This window comes from Pseudophryne corroboree, chromosome 1 (assembly GCF_028390025.1).
Source record: "Pseudophryne corroboree isolate aPseCor3 chromosome 1, aPseCor3.hap2, whole genome shotgun sequence".
NCBI classification, from domain to species: Eukaryota; Metazoa; Chordata; class Amphibia; order Anura; family Myobatrachidae; genus Pseudophryne; species Pseudophryne corroboree.
This window is the reverse complement of record NC_086444.1, coordinates 642,254,624-642,273,959: the sequence shown is the minus strand read 5'-3', so window position 1 is coordinate 642,273,959 and position 19,336 is coordinate 642,254,624. Positions and strand designations below refer to the sequence as shown.

Below are 19,336 nucleotides of genomic sequence, written 5' to 3'. Positions count from 1 at the left end.
CATTGCTCTCTTACTCGCATGAGAGGAGAATCCTGGGGCGCACCAGTATGCTCTTACCAATTTGCACATCCCCTCCTTGCCTAGATGAGTCAGCCCGTGAGCTGCTTCAGCCAGACATGGAAGGTATGCCCTGGGGGCCACTGGTTTACCATGTCCATCCGTCCAGAGCCCTGAGGACTCCTGGCCATATCCCTTTGCCTTCCAGACTGCTCTTTCCTGTGTGGAACACAAATTCTGCATCTCACACAACTTCTGTGTGTTGATGGTATTAAATACCATCAACTGTGTGGTGTCTGTCCGTGTGGGGGTAGCAGCTGCAAGCTTTGCGGCTTCGTCTGCTCGGCTGTTACCAAGGGATACTGGGTCTTGACTATATGTATGTGCTTTACATTTGATAACAGCCACTCTGTCGGGTTCCTGTATCGCTGTTAGAAGCCTTTTTATGTGGACTGCATGCGCTATCGGTGTACCAGCCGCCGTCATGAAATTTCTGAGACGCCATAGGGCTCCGAAATCATGGACTACCCCGAAGGCGTATCTAGAATCGGTGTAGATATTGGCAGACTTACCCTTAGCCAATTCACATGCTCTGGTTAGGGCGACCAGTTCAGCAACCTGGGCTGAGTGAGGTGGGCCTAGCGGTTCCGCTTCTATGGTGTCTTGGTCATCTACGACTGCGTATCCAGTACACAAGTCTCCCGAGTCTGACTGTCTGTGACAACTACCGTCCGTGTAGAACGTGAGTTCTGCATCTTCTAGTGGATTGTCACTGATGTCAGGTCTTGCGGTAAAATTTTGGGTCAAATCTTCCATACAATCATGTGTATCTTCCTTTGCATTAAATCCTCCTTCCCCATCACTCTCACCTTCCACCCTTTGTGTCTGACCAGGCACACCTGGGAGAAATGTTGCAGGATTTAATGCACTGCATCTCCTTATGGTGATGTTTACTGGGGCCATTAATGCCAATTCCCATCTTGTAAACCTTGCTGATGAGACGTGTCTGGTTTGGGCAGAATTCAATAAGGCAGATACCGCATGCGGTGTATGGATTGTGAGATTGTGGCCTAGCACGACATCTTCGCTTTTCGTCACTAGCAATGCTATCGCCGCAACGCTACGCAAGCATGTGGGGAGGGATCGCGCTACCGTATCTAGCTGAGCACTGTAATATGCAACTGGCCTGCTGGCATCACCGTGTTTTTGTGTTAGTACACCTGCTGCGCACCCAGCACTTTCTGTTCCGTATAGTTCAAAGGGTTTCCCATAGTCTGGCATACCTAGTGCTGGTGCCTGCGTTAGACACTGTTTGAGTCTCTCAAATGCTGTTTCAGATTCGTCTGTATGCGAAATCCGATCAGGTTTGTTTGAGGAGACCATTTCCTGCAAAGGTAGCGCCAATATGGAAAACCCTGGGATCCAATTACGGCAATACCCACACATTCCTAAAAACGTCCTGATCTGTTGCTGGGTTTGTGGCAGTGTCATGTCTCTAATGGCTTGGATTCTATCAGCGGTCAGGTGTCTCAGTCCTTGTGTTAGACAGTGTCCCAAATATTTTACCTTAGCTTGGCATAATTGCAACTTGTCTTTGGAAACCTTGTGACCTGTGTCTGAAAGATGAAACAGGAGCTGTTTCGTATCCTTCAGAGATGCCTCCAATGAATCAGAACACAGTAGTAGATCATCTACGTACTGTATCAACACTGATCCATTCCCCGGTTGGAAAGACTGTAAACAATCATGCAAAGCTTGAGAAAATATACTTGGACTGTCTATGAAACCTTGGGGTAACCGAGTCCACGTGTATTGGACTCCTCTGTATGTGAATGCAAACAAATATTGGCTGTCAGGGTGCAGAGGTACCGAAAAGAAAGCGGAGCAGAGGTCAATAACAGTGAAGAATTTGGCAGTGGGAGGAATTTGCATTAGGATGACAGCTGGATTAGGCACTACGGGGAACTGACTCTCAACTATTTTGTTAATCCCCCTTAGATCCTGCACTAGCCTGTAACCCCTCCCCCCACTCTTTTTAACAGGGAAGATGGGACTATTTGCTGTGCTGGACGTTCTTACTAGAATGCCCTGTTGTAGCAAGCGCTCTATTACGGGAAAAACTCCTAACTCCACCTCTGGCTTCAGAGGATACTGTGGGATTTTTGGAGCTATCCTACCATCTTTTACTTGCACAACTACTGGAGCTACATTTGCCATTAATCCAGTGTCCTGTCCATCTTTTGTCCAAAGTGACTCTGGTATCTGAGATGTCATCTCTTCTACTTGGGATGGATTCTTATTTGTCATAATGGAATGTGACATTAATTTTGATGGGGAGTCTAACATGTCTCGTACTTCCTGAGCGTGATTCTCAGGAATGTCCAAGAATACACCTTCAGGAGTATAATAAATGACGCAACCCATTTTACATAGTAAGTCTCTTCCCAGGAGATTAGTTGGTGCAGATGCAGCCAGCAAAAAGGAATGCTTGGTATGCAAAGGCCCTATTGTAATCTCGGCTGGTTTGCTAACAGGGTAGTGCTGGACTACTCCTGTTACTCCCATGGCTGGAATTGTCCTACCAGTGGTTCTCATGCCCACTGTCGAATTTAACACTGACTTGGCCGCCCCTGTGTCTACAAGAAAGTTTAAAGTTTTACCAGCCACATTGATTGCAATCTCTGGTTCGCTTCCAAGACTGGCAATCAACTTAACTGGCTGCAGATTACAGGTATGGCCACACCCCTATTGGGTATGCTGACCTCCCTGAATCCCATTGGCAGCAACTACTTGTGGGGGAGTTAGCTGGGAACTACCAGAGGCATGCCAATCTCTGTTCGGGGGATATCTTTTTGTTTCCCCTGTATGTGGCTCAAAACTCCGCCTCTGTGGACCCTGCTCCCAATGTCGTGTGTTGTGTTGTTGTCTAGGGGGTTGAAAAGATCTTTGTACATTCTTTGTTCTACATTCTCGTGCATAGTGTCCCGGTCTGTTACAAGAAAAACATGTTATTACACTTGCCTTACCCACAGGATTCGGTGGTACATACGCAGGCTGCCTTGTGGTCAGCGCCTGTATACTTACGGACATCAACTTATCACTTTGCGACTCTCTGTGCCTAGTGATGTTTCTGTCGTGATCAATAGCAGCCTCTCTCAATGTGGACACTGACAGACCTCGCCAGCATGGTTGCGTGGTCTGTACCCTAGCTTTTAATGTTTCTTTCAAACCATCCATCAGTACAGATACTGCTACTTCTCGATGGTTTGGGTTGGTCTTAATGTCTTCTATACCAGTGTACTTTGCCATTTCTAATAGTGCCCGGTGAAAATATTCTGTTGCCGTTTCGGACTCCTTTTGCTTAATGGAAAATATTTTATTCCATTTAACAACGGCAGGGAAATACTCTTTTAGCTGTAAATTTATCCTTTTTACATTATCCTTGTTGTACACGTCTGTAAGCGGTACATCTTTATCCAATGCACAATCAGCTAAAAACTGAGTTGCATCAACATTGGAAGGTAAACAAGCTCTTAGCAGTATCTGCCAATCCTTGTTGTTGGGTTCTACAGTGTTACCTAAATCCCTGATGTATTTTTGGCTAGCAACTAAATCCTTCCTGGGGTCAGGAAATTCGGACACTATTGTTCTTAATTCCATTCTGGAAAATGGAGTGTACATGGCAATGTTCCTTATGGGAGTGGCTCCAGACACATCTGTTTTTCCATTGGGAACTGCTATTACCCTTACAGGAGCAATTCTAACAGCCTCTTCCTGTGTAGATTCTACAGCTTGTTGTGGTACAATTGTTTCAGTGTAGTGCATGGTGCCGTACTTACCCGTTGACACGACCTCACCTATCCCTCCGCTAGGGGCTTTCACTAATCTCGTGGGTGTCGCTGTGCCTACTGTGGTCTCTGCTATGGTGGCTGCAAGAGAGAGAGCTGAAATTGTTGCTGAATCGTCTTCTTGATCACACTCCTGAGGAAGGTTCAAAACAGGGTACAACTTGCACGGGTTAATACTTGCATGAGTTATTTGGTTAACATCATTAACATTTACAGTGTTACTAAGAGTTTGTGTTTTACAACCCAGTGCGTTTCTCTCCGCAATCAACTTCTCTCCTGCAATGTATGGTGGAGGAGGAGCTGTGGCAATCAACTTCCTGACTGCCCCAGATCCTGCCGCCAGAGCCAAACCTCTCTGTATCTCACCTTCCTGGTGCCATAACTGTAAACAATCATGATGCTGAATTCGTCTCTTTGTTGATTTTACGAGACATATCCTCCTCCTTAAATTTTGTAACACTTCTGGACTGAAGCTACCTATTCTTGGGAATTTGTCCCTGTCTTGTACAGTCATTCTCTCCCATTCATCACATAAAACTTCTGTGTGACTACCGTATTTTTCACACATTACATATCGTGCCGACCCAACTGGTCGGTTCTCTGAATCAACCCGAACCGAGGTTGATCGCCCCCTACCGGAACAAATGGCCCCCATAATCTGCAGGCGTTGCTTATTCCTCCTTGGATCTTTATCTCAAGGTTTTCAGCGAACCCTTACAAACAAACCAAGATGTCCTTGGGCAGGCCGGCGGTGGTGGTTTATCAAGTACCCCACTTACTTCTCGCCCACGTTGGCCAGTACTGCAATCACTGTATCCAGAGCTGCGGTACCCAACCCAGGGCCCCTGTGAACCTTTATTTACTGGGGCGCGTTCCCCAGCAAGTATCGGTTGTTGGATAGTTCCTGAGTGACCAGCGAACTTCCCTTCCAAAAATAAAAAAATTACACAAATCACGTCAGAATGTACAAATAGCGTTTGTGACCACTTTACTCTAATGGTATTAGGTCAGATTACTAACTACTGCACACAATTACGTGCGGTCCAATCGTTCAGTACACGAGCACTACTTGTCATGTACTGAAAGACCAATGGAATCGATGTTTCCGGCCGCGATTCCTTCAGCAAGAGCTTATGGCCTATATGGGTTCTGCACCAACACCCCAGGCGTTGTGCCACTGGACTTTTATAGCGGACCTTTTACCTTACGACCTCCTGGTCTTGTTCCTTATGACCTCCTGGTCTTGTTACCTTATGACCTCCTGGTCTTGTTACCTTATGACCTCCTGGTCTTGTTACCTTATGGTCCGCTATACTCTAATGCTCAAATATTATTTAACCAGGGATGCCTCCCTAGCCACCGTATATGTCACTTACACGTATGTCCCTTGACGAGTACCCGGCTTTCCTTTTGGTTCCACCTTAAAGTTATATAAACTTTTGTATACAAAACACACTCACTCAACACATGTACACTTTGTTTCTATATCTATTTCTGCGCAGAAATTGTCTTTAGGCCAAAAGTGTTACCAATTAGGAGCAGGATCTGTTAAACTAAATTTCAGATTTTTCCAAAAATAGATTTGCGTTATTTACCGCGTCGCGTTATCTACCGCTGTGCGTTAATTATCGCCTTTGCGTTACTTCACTTTATCACAACTTGAGCTACGTGGGCGTAACCGGACGCTACGTTGCGTAATGTACGCTGCGTGCGTCTGCCTTTGGATTGCGTACGCTAGTCTTTGTTAGTGACACGTGTACGCAATGCAAAGATCCACCGTAACACAATATATTTTTATCAATGTAAATGATCCCTGATCATCTACCGCACACCACACTGACTGTCTTATCTCCCAGACAAGCCGTGTGTTGGTCTATACTTTAACTATTACCTCTACTATGAAATAACAGCAAATCTCTTTCTGCACTTTCTATCAACTATAAAAATTGGCAAACAGGAATAGTGATATACGAAATTTGAAAAAGAAATGCAGATAAATGTATGCGTGCGTGTATACGCAAGACAGAAGAGAAATAAAACAGTTTTAAAAGACACAAGCGTTTTGTTCTTACTTCCGGTTCCCGGATTCCTTCAGCACTCTTTATCTAAGCGAAGCAGACGCTTATCCCGCCAGCACTATGAGACAATCTCCCACCCTTTGCTGGGGGATAATGTCTGCTGATCTACCTAGTGCAGATGTGAGAAGTATAGGACGAGTTCCCAATTGACAATGCTAAATTCCTTGTCGTATAAACAACCCTTTATGAAGCTAAGAACACTGTACGCTGTTTACTTAAGAAGTACCGTAATGGTACGCTATTGGCGTAGCGATCGCTCAGCCGTAGGCGAGACGCTCAAGCGTCACGTTCGCTCACGGCCCAGTGATCACAGGACACGTTATTGGTTATGTCTAGGGTAATGATTCGCTATGGCGTAGCTTACGCTCGAGACCACGAGGAGGTCACCAGCGATGCAGACGCTCACAACACTATACCTTTATGTTAAAACCTTATACCAATGAAATACACTGAATACCTTAATGTGAGTACAGGGTGTAAATGCAACCTTGTGTAACCTGACTAACTACAAAGCTGCTTGAGCTATCACCGACGCTCAAGTGAACACTTAACACTATAGAAAATGCACAGATACTGGTTTAGGTTCCAAAGCCTATTAACTGTATTATATCTAATATACTTGTAAAAGGGGATAACAGTACAAATGATACACTACAATATAACAGAGACTTCCTAACCACAGAACTAAACAATAAATACAAAAGGACAATACTACTCTGACCTAAATGAAATACAATACAATACTATAATACTATGGGAGATATAAGAGAAAAGAGGAGAGAGAGAGAGAGAGAGAGAGAGAGATGGAGAGAAATTGGCTCACAGAAAGACAATGATTACGGAGAGAAACTTACGCACAAAGGGTATGATCGCCTGCGCCTCGATATCCAGCTCCCGGCTATCAGCAGATAACCGTTGATGAGAGAGTGAGAGCTGGATGTGGTCGGCCTGCCTATTTATGCCCCACACACAATGCAATCTCCTGGTCCTACAATCCCATTGTCCATTGGCCGAAGGAATTCGGCCCTGCATCATAACAAAAGGTCATAGGGTGATTCATACAGGTGGGCTGTGACGATTTCCAACAGCTCAGGTGGGTGGGAAACTGGGTTTCCCGCCGCATACCTGAGTATGGGTAAATAATAGAAATGGACATAAACTTCTTATGTCCATAACTATTCGCACGAGCGATTAATACGCTCCAAACCAACACCGGAATATTGCTAATTAAATACTCTTCCGATGGGTACCAAACACTGCTGTATGATTCCTGTTAGACCCTTCGTACGATATAAAGAGGGATTCCTCAGCTCTGGGACATTGTATTTTAACCAAACTTTCAGAATCTATCAAAGGGACCATGATCTATAAACTACATTAATTGTGAAAATATGTAACGAATGAGTCGCACGCTACGACCACATAAACTCTACCGTAAATGCGCATACCGCGCCTGCGAGTGCACGCTATTGCGGGTATGCGCCTCCACGGGAGAGCGTACGCACGCGCAGCGCGGACCAGTGTGCGGTGCAAATATGGCAACGTGCATTGAGACATTTTTCTGACTTTGACAGTATATACACACATACCGGTGTTATACTGCGACCAGCGATCGCCTCAGCCTGGATGTGCAGCGCTGGAGTGGCTTGGTCGGATTCCCTGACTGAAAATATTGATACCCTGGATAGGGACAGTATATTATTAACTATAGAGCATTTAAAGGATGCATTACTATATATGCGAGATGCACAGAGGGATATTTGCACCCTGGCATCTAGAGTAAGTGCGATGTCCATTTCTGCCAGAAGAACGTTATGGACGCGACAGTGGTCAGGTGATGCGGATTCCAAATGACATATGGAAGTATTGCCGTATAAAGGGGAGGAGTTATTTGGGGTCGGTCTATCGGACCTGGTGGCCACGGCAACGGCTGGAAAATCCACCTTTTTACCCCAGGTCACCTCTCAGCAGAAAAAGACACCGTCTTTTCAAACCCAGTCCTTTCGTCCCTATAAGGGCAAGAGGGAAAAAGGCCGCTCGTTCCTGCCCCGGGGCAGAGGAAGGGGAAAACGACTGCACCATGCAGCCTCTTCCCAAGAGCAGAAGCCCTCTCCCGCTTCTGCCAAGTCCTCAGCATGACGCTGGGGCTCTGCAAGCAGACTCGGGCACGGTGGGGGGCCGTCTCAAGAATTTCAGCGCGCAGTGGGCTCACTCGCAAGTGGACCCCTGGATCCTGCAGGTAGTATCACAGGGGTACAAATTGGAATTCGAGACGTCTCCCCCTCGCCGGTTCCTGAAGTCTGCTCTACCAACGTCTCCCTCCGACAGGGAGGCAGTATTGGAAGCTATTCACAAGCTGTATTCCCAGCACGTGATAATCAAGGTACCCCTCCTACAACAGGGAAAGGGGTATTATTCCACGCTGTTTGTGGTACCGAAGCCGGACGGCTCGGTGAGACCAATTTTAAATCTAAAATCTTTGAACACTTACATAAAAAGGTTCAAATTCAAGATGGAGTCACTCAGAGCAGTGATAGCGAACCTGGAAGAAGGGGACTATATGGTATCTCTAGACATCAAGGATGCTTATCTCCATGTCCCAATCTACCCTTCTCACCAAGGGTACCTCAGGTTTGTGATACAAAACTGTCATTATCAGTTTCAGACGCTGCCGTTTGGATTGTCCACGGCACCACGGGTCTTTACCAAGGTAATGGCCGAAATGATGATTCTTCTTCGAAGAAAAGGCGTATTAATTATCCCTTACTTGGACGATCTCCTGATAAGGGCAAGGTCCAGGGAACAGTTAGAGGTCGGAGTAGCACTATCTCAGGTAGTGCTACGTCAGCACGGGTGGATTCTAAATATCCCAAAATCACAGCTGATTCCAACAACACGTCTACTGTTCCTAGGGATGATTCTGGACACAGTCCAGAAAAAGGTGTTTCTCCCGGAGGAGAAGGCCAGGGAGTTATCCGAGCTAGTCAGGAACCTCCTAAAACCAGGACAAGTGTCAGTGCATCAGTGCACGAGAGTCCTGGGAAAAATGGTGGCTTCTTACGAAGCGATTCCATTCGGAAGATTCCATGCAAGAACCTTTCAGTGGGATCTGCTGGACAAATGGTCCGGATCGCATCTTCAGATGCATCAGCGGATAACCCTATCTCCAAGGACAAGGGTATCTCTCCTGTGGTGGTTACAGAAGGCTCATCTTCTAGAGGGCCGCAGATTCGGCATTCAGGATTGGATGCTGGTAACCACGGATGCCAGCCTGAGAGGCTGGGGAGCAGTCACACAGGGAAGAAATTTCCAGGGCTTGTGGTCAAGCATGGAAACGTCTCTTCACATAAATATCCTAGAGCTAAGGGCCATTTACAATGCCCTAAGTCAAGCAAGGCCTCTGCTTCAGGGTCAATCGGTATTGATCCAGTCGGACAACATCACGGCGGTCGCCCACGTAAACAGACAAGGCGGCACAAGAAGCAGGAGGGCAATGGCAGAAGCTGCAAGGATTCTCCGCTGGGCGGAAAATCATGTGATAGCACTGTCAGCAGTGTTCATTCCGGGAGTGGACAACTGGGAAGCAGACTTCCTCAGCAGACACGACCTCCACCCGGGGGAGTGGGGACTTCATCCAGAAGTCTTCCAAGTGATTGTAAACCGTTGGGAAAAACCAAAGGTGGACATGATGGCGTCCCGTCTCAACAAGAAACTGGACAGATATTGCGCCAGGTCAAGGGACCCTCAGGCAATAGCGGTGGACGCTCTGGTAACTCCGTGGGTGTTCCAGTCGGTATATGTGTTCCCTCCTCTTCCTCTCATACCACAAGTACTGAGAATCATAGGAAGGAGAGGAGTAAGAACGATACTCGTGGCTCCGGATTGGCCAAGAAGAACTTGGTACCCGGAGCTGCAAGAGATGCTCACGGAGGACCCGTGGCCTCTACCTCTAAGGAAGGACCTGCTCCAGCAGGGACCTTGTCTGTTCCAAGACTTTCCGCGGCTGCGTTTGACAGCATGGCGGTTGAACGCCGGATCCTGAAGGAAAAAGGCATTCCAGATGAAGTCATCCCTACCCTGATCAAGGCCAGGAAGGATGTAACTGCAAAACATTATCATCGCATTTGGCGAAAATATGTTGCGTGGTGTGAGGCCAAGAAGGCCCCTACGGAGGAATTTCAACTGGGTCGTTTCCTACATTTCCTGCAAGCAGGATTGTCTATGGGCCTAAAATTAGGATCCATTAAGGTTCAAATTTCGGCCCTCTCGATCTTCTTCCAGAAAGAACTGGCTTCAGTGCCTGAAGTTCAGACGTTTGTCAAAGGGGTACTGCATATACAGCCTCCTTTTGTGCCTCCAGTGGCACCTTGGGATCTCAATGTAGTTTTAGGGTTCCTAAAATCACATTGGTTTGAACCACTTGCCACAGTGGATTTGAAATATCTCACATGGAAAGTGGTAATGTTGTTGGCCCTGGCTTCAGCCAGGCGCGTATCAGAATTGGCGGCTTTATCCTATAAAAGCCCTTACCTGATATTTCATTCGGATAGGGCGGAATTGAGGACTCGTCCTCAATTTCTCCCTAAGGTGGTTTCAGCGTTTCACATGAATCAACCTATTGTGGTACCTGTGGCTACTAGGGACTTGGAGGACTCCAAGTTGCTGGACGTAGTCAGGGCCCTAAAAATATATGTTTCCAGGACGGCTGGAGTCAGAAAATCTGACTCGCTGTTTATACTGTATGCACCCAACAAGCTGGGTGCTCCTGCTTCTAAGCAGACGATTGCTCGTTGGATTTGTAGTACAATTCAACTTGCACATTCTGTGGCTGGCCTGCCACAGCCAAAATCTGTAAAAGCCCATTCCGCAAGGAAGGTGGGCTCATCTTGGGCGGCTGCCCGAGGGGTCTCGGCTTTACAACTTTGCCGAGCAGCTACTTGGTCAGGGGCAAACACGTTTGCTAAATTCTACAAATTTGATACCCTGGCTGAGGAGGACCTGGAGTTCTCTCATTCGGTGCTGCAGAGTCATCCGCACTCTCCCGCCCGTTTGGGAGCTTTGGTATAATCCCCATGGTCCTTACGGAGTTCCCAGCATCCACTAGGACGTCAGAGAAAATAAGAATTTACTTACCGATAATTCTATTTCTCATAGTCCGTAGTGGATGCTGGGCGCCCATCCCAAGTGCGGATTGTCTGCAATACTTGTATATAGTTATTGTTACAAACAAATCGGGTTGTTTATTGTTGGAAGCCATCTTTTCAGAGGCTCCTACGGTTATCATACTGTTAACTGGGTTCAGATCACGAGTTGTACGGTGTGATTGGTGTGGCTGGTATGAGTCTTACCCGGGATTCAAGATCCTTCCTTATTATGTACGCTCGTCCGGGCACAGTATCTTAACTGAGGCTTGGAGGAGGGTCATAGGGGGAGGAGCCAGTGCACACCAGCTAGTCTAAAGCTTTTACTTTTTGTGCCCAGTCTCCTGCGGAGCCGCTATTCCCCATGGTCCTTACGGAGTTCCCAGCATCCACTACGGACTATGAGAAATAGAATTATCGGTAAGTAAATTCTTATTATATATATATATATATATATATAAAAATAATATATATATATATATATATATATATATACAAACTTGGTTATATCAGGATATATTATTGGAACTGCTATTCAGTATATATAGAACGTACATTTTATTAACAACTTTTGTTGTAAACCTGCATTATACCTGTTTAATTTGCTGAACTGAATTCCCTATCCTGTACAGCTTATGAAAAATAAAGCCTACATTGTCCTGATGATTTGCTTTGGAACTGGTCTAGGAGTCTTCACAGCATTTTCTACATTTCTGGAACAAATACTGTGTTTTAAAGACTATTCAAATGTAAGTGCGCAGCTGTTTTCTTATGTAGCAGTGTAATCCGTTAATAACAACAATTCTGTTTCTAGACGCACAAATATACACAACGGAAAATGTTTTTGCACTCAGAATACATTTTCTGAACCACAAGAGGGACAGGTTTTAGGTATTCTGATTATATATGTCATGTCATCCAGAATGCTGTATAAATGAATAGACAAATAACCCCGGTATTTTCAGATCTTTGCAAAAATGTAGTGACCAGAGGTGGCCTCCATTCTAGTGGTGTCTGCTTGGTGTCCTGGGTTTTTGGTCCCTACTACAAATGAAAGCTCATACTGCAGGAAAGTGCTGACATTCATACAGGATTTGTTTCTGTCGGTTCTAAAAACTGTGTATGTAAAAACTATATAGCAGTGGTTCCCAAACTAGGTGCTGTGGCACCCTGGGGTATCGCAAGGCACCTACAAGGGGTGCTGCAGTTTGGAGGTCCAGGACCAAATCAAATTATGGTTAATGTGCAATTATAAAATATGAGACAAGCAGAAGCACAACCCTGTTCTCCTCCACATAACTGAACCTAAGCATGACAGGTAAATATAATTTGTTAATTTAACAATTTACTTTCAAATTTCTCAATAAGAAACTTTTGGCCTAGGCATGCCACGGAAAATATACTGCTACTCTAGCGTGATTCAAGAAAGGCAGGGAACCTCTGCTAAATAGTGTAGTTAAGAGGGGTACTCACCGAGCGATATTCTAAGCAATCTGACTAGATTGCTTAGAATTTGAGCATTATCGCTCTGTGTGTACTCCCTACAGCGATAGCGATGCGCAGCCCCGCACATCGCTATCGCTGCTGCTAGATTGGCCTGCATGCAGGCCAATCTAGCGGGTCACTCACTTCACCCGCTGGGTGAAGTGAACGGCCCCCTGTCTCCCCCCGCACGCTCAGCACAGATCACGCTGTTCTGAGCGGCGGGAGAGATGTGTGCTGAGCAGTTCGCTCAGCACACATCTCTCCTGCATCAGCCCGTCTATATGGGCTTTTAGAATTGGGGAATCTGTTGCTCTTGTAATTGGTTTGACAATTTCACCTGCCCCCATTGTATTCAAATAATTCAAAGGAGCCTGTTTAATTAGCCGTGAGTTGGACACAAATTGGCTAATCTGTGGTCACACCTTTTTGTGGTTCAATTAGAAATCCATGTTAAATTAACAGTTAACGGTGTGTTAATGCAAATTTAATTTGCAGCTCCAGACAAGGTGACAAGTGTTATTTTCTCTAACGTCCTAAGTGGATGCTGGGGACTCCGTCAGGACCATGGGGAATAGCGGCTCCGCAGGAGACAGGGCACAAAAATAAAGCTTTAGGATTAGGTGGTGTGTACTTGCTCCTCCCCCTATGACCCTCCTCCAAGCCTCAGTTAGGTTTTTGTGCCCGTCCGAGCAGGGTGCAATCTAGGTGGCTCTCCTAAAGAGCTGCTTAGAAAAAGTTTTTAGGTTTTTTATTTTCAGTGAGTCCTGCTGGCAACAGGCTCACTGCATCGAGGGACTTAGGGGAGAGAATTTCAACTCACTTGCGTGCAGGATGGATTGGATTCTTAGGCTACTGGACACCATTAGCTCCAGAGGGAGTCGGAACACAGGTCTCACCCTGGGGTTCGTCCCGGAGCCGCGCCGCCGACCCCCCTTACAGATGCTGAAGATTGAAGGTCCGGAAACAGGCGGCAGAAGGCTCTTCAGTCTTCATGAAGGTAGCGCACAGCACTGCAGCTGTGCGCCATTGTTGTCACACACTTCACACCAAGCGGTCACGGAGGGTGCAGGGCGCTGCTGGGGGCGCCCTGGGCAGCAATATTTAATACCTTTATGGCAAAAGAATACATCACATATAGCCATTGAGGCTATATGTATGTATTTAACCCATGCCAGATATCTAAAACTCCGGGAGAAAAGCCCGCCAAAATAGGGGGCGGGGCTTATTCTCCTCAGCACACAGCGCCATTTTCCTGCTCAGCTCCGCTGTGAGGAAGGCTCCCAGGACTCTCCCCTGCACTGCACTACAGAAACAGGGTAAAACAGAGAGGGGGGGCATTTTTTTGGCGATATTTTGATATATTTAAGCTGCTATAAGGAACAACACTTATATAAGGTTGTTCCCATATATATTATAGCGCTTGGGTGTGTGCTGGCAAACTCTCCCTCTGTCTCCCCAAAGGGCTAGTGGGGTCCTGTCTTCGATAAGAGCATTCCCTGTGTGTCTGCTGTGTGTCGGTACGTGTGTGTCGACATGTATGAGGACGATGTTGGTGTGGAGGCAGAGCAATTGCCGATAATGGTGATGTCACCCCCCAGGGAGTCGACACCGGAATGGATGGCTTTGTTTATGGAATTACGTGATAATGTCAGCACATTACAAAAATCAGTTGACGACATGAGACGGCCGGCAAACCAGTTAGTACCTGCCCAGGCGTCTCAGACACCGTCAGGGGCTGTAAAGCGCCCTTTACCTCAGTCGGTCGACACAGACCCAGACACAGACACTGAATCTAGTGTCGACGGTGATGAAAAAACGTATTTTCAAGTAGGGCCACACGTTATATGATCACGGCAATGAAGGAGGCTTTGCATATCTCTGATACTGCAAGTACCACAAAAAGGGGTATTATGTGGGGGGTGAAAAAACTACCTGTAGTTTTTCCTGAATCAGAGGAATTAAATGATGTATGTGATGAAGCGTGGGTTAACCCAGATAGAAAAGTGCTAATTTCAAAAAAGTTATTAGCATTATACCCTTTCCCGCCAGAGGTTAGGGCGCGCTGGGAAACACCCCCTAGGGTGGATAAGGCGCTCACACGCTTATCAAAACAAGTGGCGTTACCGTCTCCTGATACGGCCGCCCTCAGGGATCCAGCTGATAGGAGACTGGAAACTACCCTAAAAAGTATATACACACATACTGGTGTTATACTGCGACCAGCCATCGCCTCAGCCTGGATGTGCAGTGCTGGGGTCGTCTGGTTGGATTCCCTGACTGAAAATATTGATACCCTGGATAGGGACAGTATTTTATTGACTATAGAGCAATTAAAGGATGCTTTCCTTTATATGCGAGATGCTCAGAGAGATATTTGCACTCTGGCATCGAGAGTAAATGCGATGTCCATATCTGCCAGAAGGAGTTTATGGACGCGACAGTGGTCAGGTGATGCGGATTCCAAACGACATATGGAAGTATTGCCGTATAAAGGGGAGGAATTATTTGGCGTCGGTCTATCGGATCTGGTGGCCACGGCAACTGCCGGAAAATCCACCTTTTTACCTCAGACCCCCTCCCAACAGAAGAAGACACCGTCTTTTCAGCCGCAGTCCTTTCGGTCCTATAAGAACAAGCGGACAAAAGGACAGTCATATCTGCCTCGGGGCAGAGGAAGGGGTAAGAGAGGGCAGCAAGCAGCCCCTGCCCAGGAACAGAAGCCCTCTCAGGGTTCTGCAAAGCCCTCAGCATGACGCTGGGGCCTTACAAGCGGACTCAGGAGCGGTGGGGGGTCGACTCAAGAATTTCAGCGCACAGTGGGCTTGCTCACAGGTGGACCCCTGGATCCTGCAGGTAGTATCTCAGGGTTACAGGTTGGAATTCGAGAAGTCTCCCCCTCGCAGGTTCCTAAAGTCTGCTTTGCCAACGTCTCCCTCAGACAGGGCGACGGTATTGGAAGCCATTCACAAGCTGTTTTCTCAGCAGGTGATAGTCAAGGTACCCCTCCTACAACAGGGAAAGGGGTATTACTCCACGCTATTTGTGGTACCGAAGCCGGACGGCTCGGTAAGACCTATTCTAAATCTGAAATCTTTGAACCTGTACATACAAAAATTCAAGTTCAAGATGGAGTCACTCAGAGCAGTGATAGCGAATCTGGAAGAAGGGGACTTTATGGTGTCCCTGGACATAAAGGATGCTTACCTGCATGTCCCAATTTGCCCTTCACATCAAGGGTACCTCAGTTTCGTGGTGCAAAACTGTCATTATCAGTTTCAGACGCTGCCGTTTGGATTGTCCACGGCACCTCGGGTCTTTACCAAGGTAATGGCCGAAATGATGATTCTTCTGCGAAGAAGAGGCGTATTAATTATCCCTTACTTGGACGATCTCCTGATAAGGGCAAGGTCCAGAGAACAGCTGGAGGACGGAGTAGCACTAACCCAACTAGTGCTGCAACAACACGGGTGGATTCTGAATTTTCCAAAATCTCAGTTGACCCCGACGACACGTCTGCTGTTCCTGGGAATGATTCTGGACACGGTTCAGAAAAAGGTGTTTCTTCCGGAGGAGAAAGCCAGGGAGTTATCCGAACTTGTCAGGAACCTCCTAAAACCAGGGAAAGTGTCTGTGCATCAATGCACAAGAGTCCTGGGAAAGATGGTGGCTTCTTACGAAGCGATTCCATTCGGCAGATTCCACGCACGAACTTTTCAGTGGGATCTGCTGGACAAATGGTCCGGATCACATCTGCAGATGCATCAGCGGATAACCTTATCGCCACGGACAAGGGTCTCTCTTCTGTGGTGGTTGCAGAGTGCTCATCTGTTAGAGGGCCGCAGATTCGGCATACAGGACTGGGTCCTGGTGACCACGGATGCCAGTCTGAGAGGCTGGGGAGCGGTCACACAGGGAAGAAACTTCCAGGGAGTATGGTCAAGCCTGGAGATGTCTCTTCACATAAATATACTGGAGCTAAGAGCGATTTACAATGCTCTAAGTCTGGCAAAACCCCTGCTTCAGGGTCAGCCGGTGTTGATCCAGTCGGACAACATCACGGCAGTCGCCCACGTAAACAGACAGGGCGGCACAAGAAGCAGGACAGCAATGGCAGAAGCTGCAAGGATTCTTCGCTGGGCGGAAGATCATGTGATAGCACTGTCAGCAGTATTCATTCCGGGAGTGGACAACTGGGAAGCAGACTTCCTCAGCAGACACGATCTACACCCGGGAGAGTGGGGACTTCATCCAGAAGTCTTCCACATGATTGTGAACCGTTGGGAAAAACCAATGGTGGATATGATGGCGTCCCGCCTCAACAAAAAACTGGACAGGTATTGCGCCAGGTCAAGAGACCCTCAGGCAATAGCTGTGGACGCTCTGGTAACACCGTGGGTGTTCCAGTCAGTGTATGTGTTCCCTCCTCTGCCTCTCATACCAAAAGTACTGAGAATTATACGGCAAAAGGGAGTAAGAACGATACTAGTGGCTCCGGATTGGCCAAGAAGAACTTGGTACCCGGAACTTCAAGAGATGCTCACGGAGGATCCGTGGCCTCTACCTCTAAGACGGGACCTGCTTCAGCAGGGACCGTGTCTATTCCAAGACTTACCGCGGCTGCGTTTGACGGCATGGCGGTTGAACGCCGAATTCTAAGGGAAAAAGGCATTCCGGAAGAGGTCATTCCTACACTGGTAAAAGCCAGGAAGGAGGTGACTGCACAACATTATCACCGCATTTGGAGAAAATATGTTGCTTGGTGTGAGGCCAGGAAGGCCCCCACGGAGGAATTTCAACTGGGTCGATTCCTACATTTCCTGCAAACAGGATTGTCTATGGGCCTCAAATTGGGGTCCATTAAGGTTCAAATTTCGGCCCTGTCGATTTTCTTCCAAAAAGAATTGGCTTCAGTTCCTGAAGTCCAGACTTTTGTAAAAGGAGTACTACATATACAGCCCCCGGTTGTGCCCCCAGTGGCACCGTGGGATCTTAATGTAGTCTTGGATTTTCTCAAATCCCATTGGTTTGAGCCGCTCAAATCGGTGGAGTTGAAGTATCTTACATGGAAAGTAACCATGCTACTGGCCCTGGCTTCAGCCAGGAGGGTATCAGAATTGGCGGCGTTATCATATAAGAGCCCATATCTGATTTTCCATACGGACAGGGCAGAACTGCGGACGCGTCCTCATTTTCTGCCTAAGGTGGTGTCAGCGTTTCACCTGAACCAGCCTATTGGTGCCTGCGGCTACTAACGATTTGGAGGATTCCAAGTTGTTGGACGTGGTCCGGGCATTGAAAATATATATTTCAAGAACGGCGGGAGTCAGAAAGTCTGACTCACTGTTTATATTGTATGCACCCAACAAGATGGGTGCTCCTGCGTCTAAGCAGACGATTGCTCGTTGGATTTGTAGCACAATTCAACTTGCACATTCTGTGGCAGGCTTGCCACAACCTAAATCTGTCAAGGCCCATTCCACAAGGAAAGTGGGCTCATCCTGGGCGGCTGCCCGGGGGGTCTCGGCATTACAACTCTGCCGAGCTGCTACTTGGTCAGGGGCAAACACGTTTGCAAAATTCTACAAATTTGATACCCTGGCTGAGGAGGACCTTGAGTTCTCTCATTCGGTGCTGCAGAGTCATCCGCACTCTCCCGCCCGTTTGGGAGCTTTGGTATAATCCCCATGGTCCTGACGGAGTCCCCAGCATCCACTTAGGACGTTAGAGAAAATAAGAATTTACTTACCGATAATTCTATTTCTCGTAGTCCGTAGTGGATGCTGGGCGCCCATCCCAAGTGCGGATTGTCTGCAATACTTGTACATAGTTATTGTTACAAACAAATTCGGGTTGTTATTGTTGTGAGCCGTCTGTTCAGAGGCTCCTACGTTTGTCATACTGTTAACTGGGTTCAGATCACAAGTTATACGGTGTGATTGGTGTGGCTGGTATGAGTCTTACCCGGGATTCAATATCCTTCCTTATTGTGTACGCTCGTCCGGGCACAGTATCCTAACTGAGGCTTGGAGGAGGGTCATAGGGGGAGGAGCCAGTACACACCACCTAATCCTAAAGCTTTATTTTTGTGCCCTGTCTCCTGCGGAGCCGCTATTCCCCATGGTCCTGACGGAGTCCCCAGCATCCACTACGGACTACGAGAAATAGAATTATCGGTAAGTAAATTCTTATTTTAAGGCAAATATGTTGGGACACAGTACAGTACCTCTTGGACACCTTCCCAATAGTAATGTATTTGGAGGTTTTTAAATATTATAATATTGCCAATAAAGAAGTAATTTTTCAGGTGATTTCCTATGAAAATCAGAAAAACGAGTTAAATGATGTGGGACATGTATAATGAGATGTTGCATTGATGGGATCTTGCAGATGGGAATTGCAAATGTATTTTTCAACTTTTTACAAACTTGTATACACGCATGTAAATTTGCCCTAAAATACATTTGATTCATGAAAATATCCTGCAAATTGTGCGTGATGTTAACTCGCGAGTACACGGCACGAAACCTGCAGCTATTTGAATCGGCCCCAAAGTGTTACAAATACTGTAATAGTTTTTATTAAAAAACAAATATTGGCTTCCTCAATCTTTCATTTATAACCTAACTCACTTTATGGGAACTTTCTGAATACAGTGCTTTTTCTCTCTGGCTTCCTGATGTGATGTACCACCCCACAGTATATTTACATAAGCAAGGGGACTGTACGATAATTGGCAGCAGGCAGAAGCGGAGAAGAAAAAGTAATGCAGTTAGTAAAAGTTACCGGA

General features: G+C 46.8%; 1 protein-coding gene across 1 annotated transcript in view; it reads left to right on the top strand.

Moving 5' to 3' along the window:
• The window catches only part of SLC49A3 (solute carrier family 49 member 3), a 79,164-nt gene that overhangs the window by 35,401 nt on the left and 24,427 nt on the right, over window positions 1-19,336 (top strand). The window contains exon 6 of the mRNA XM_063914616.1: window positions 11,697-11,813. Coding sequence (XP_063770686.1) covers window positions 11,697-11,813 — 117 coding nt within the window. The remainder of the gene's footprint in view (window positions 1-11,696; window positions 11,814-19,336) is intronic.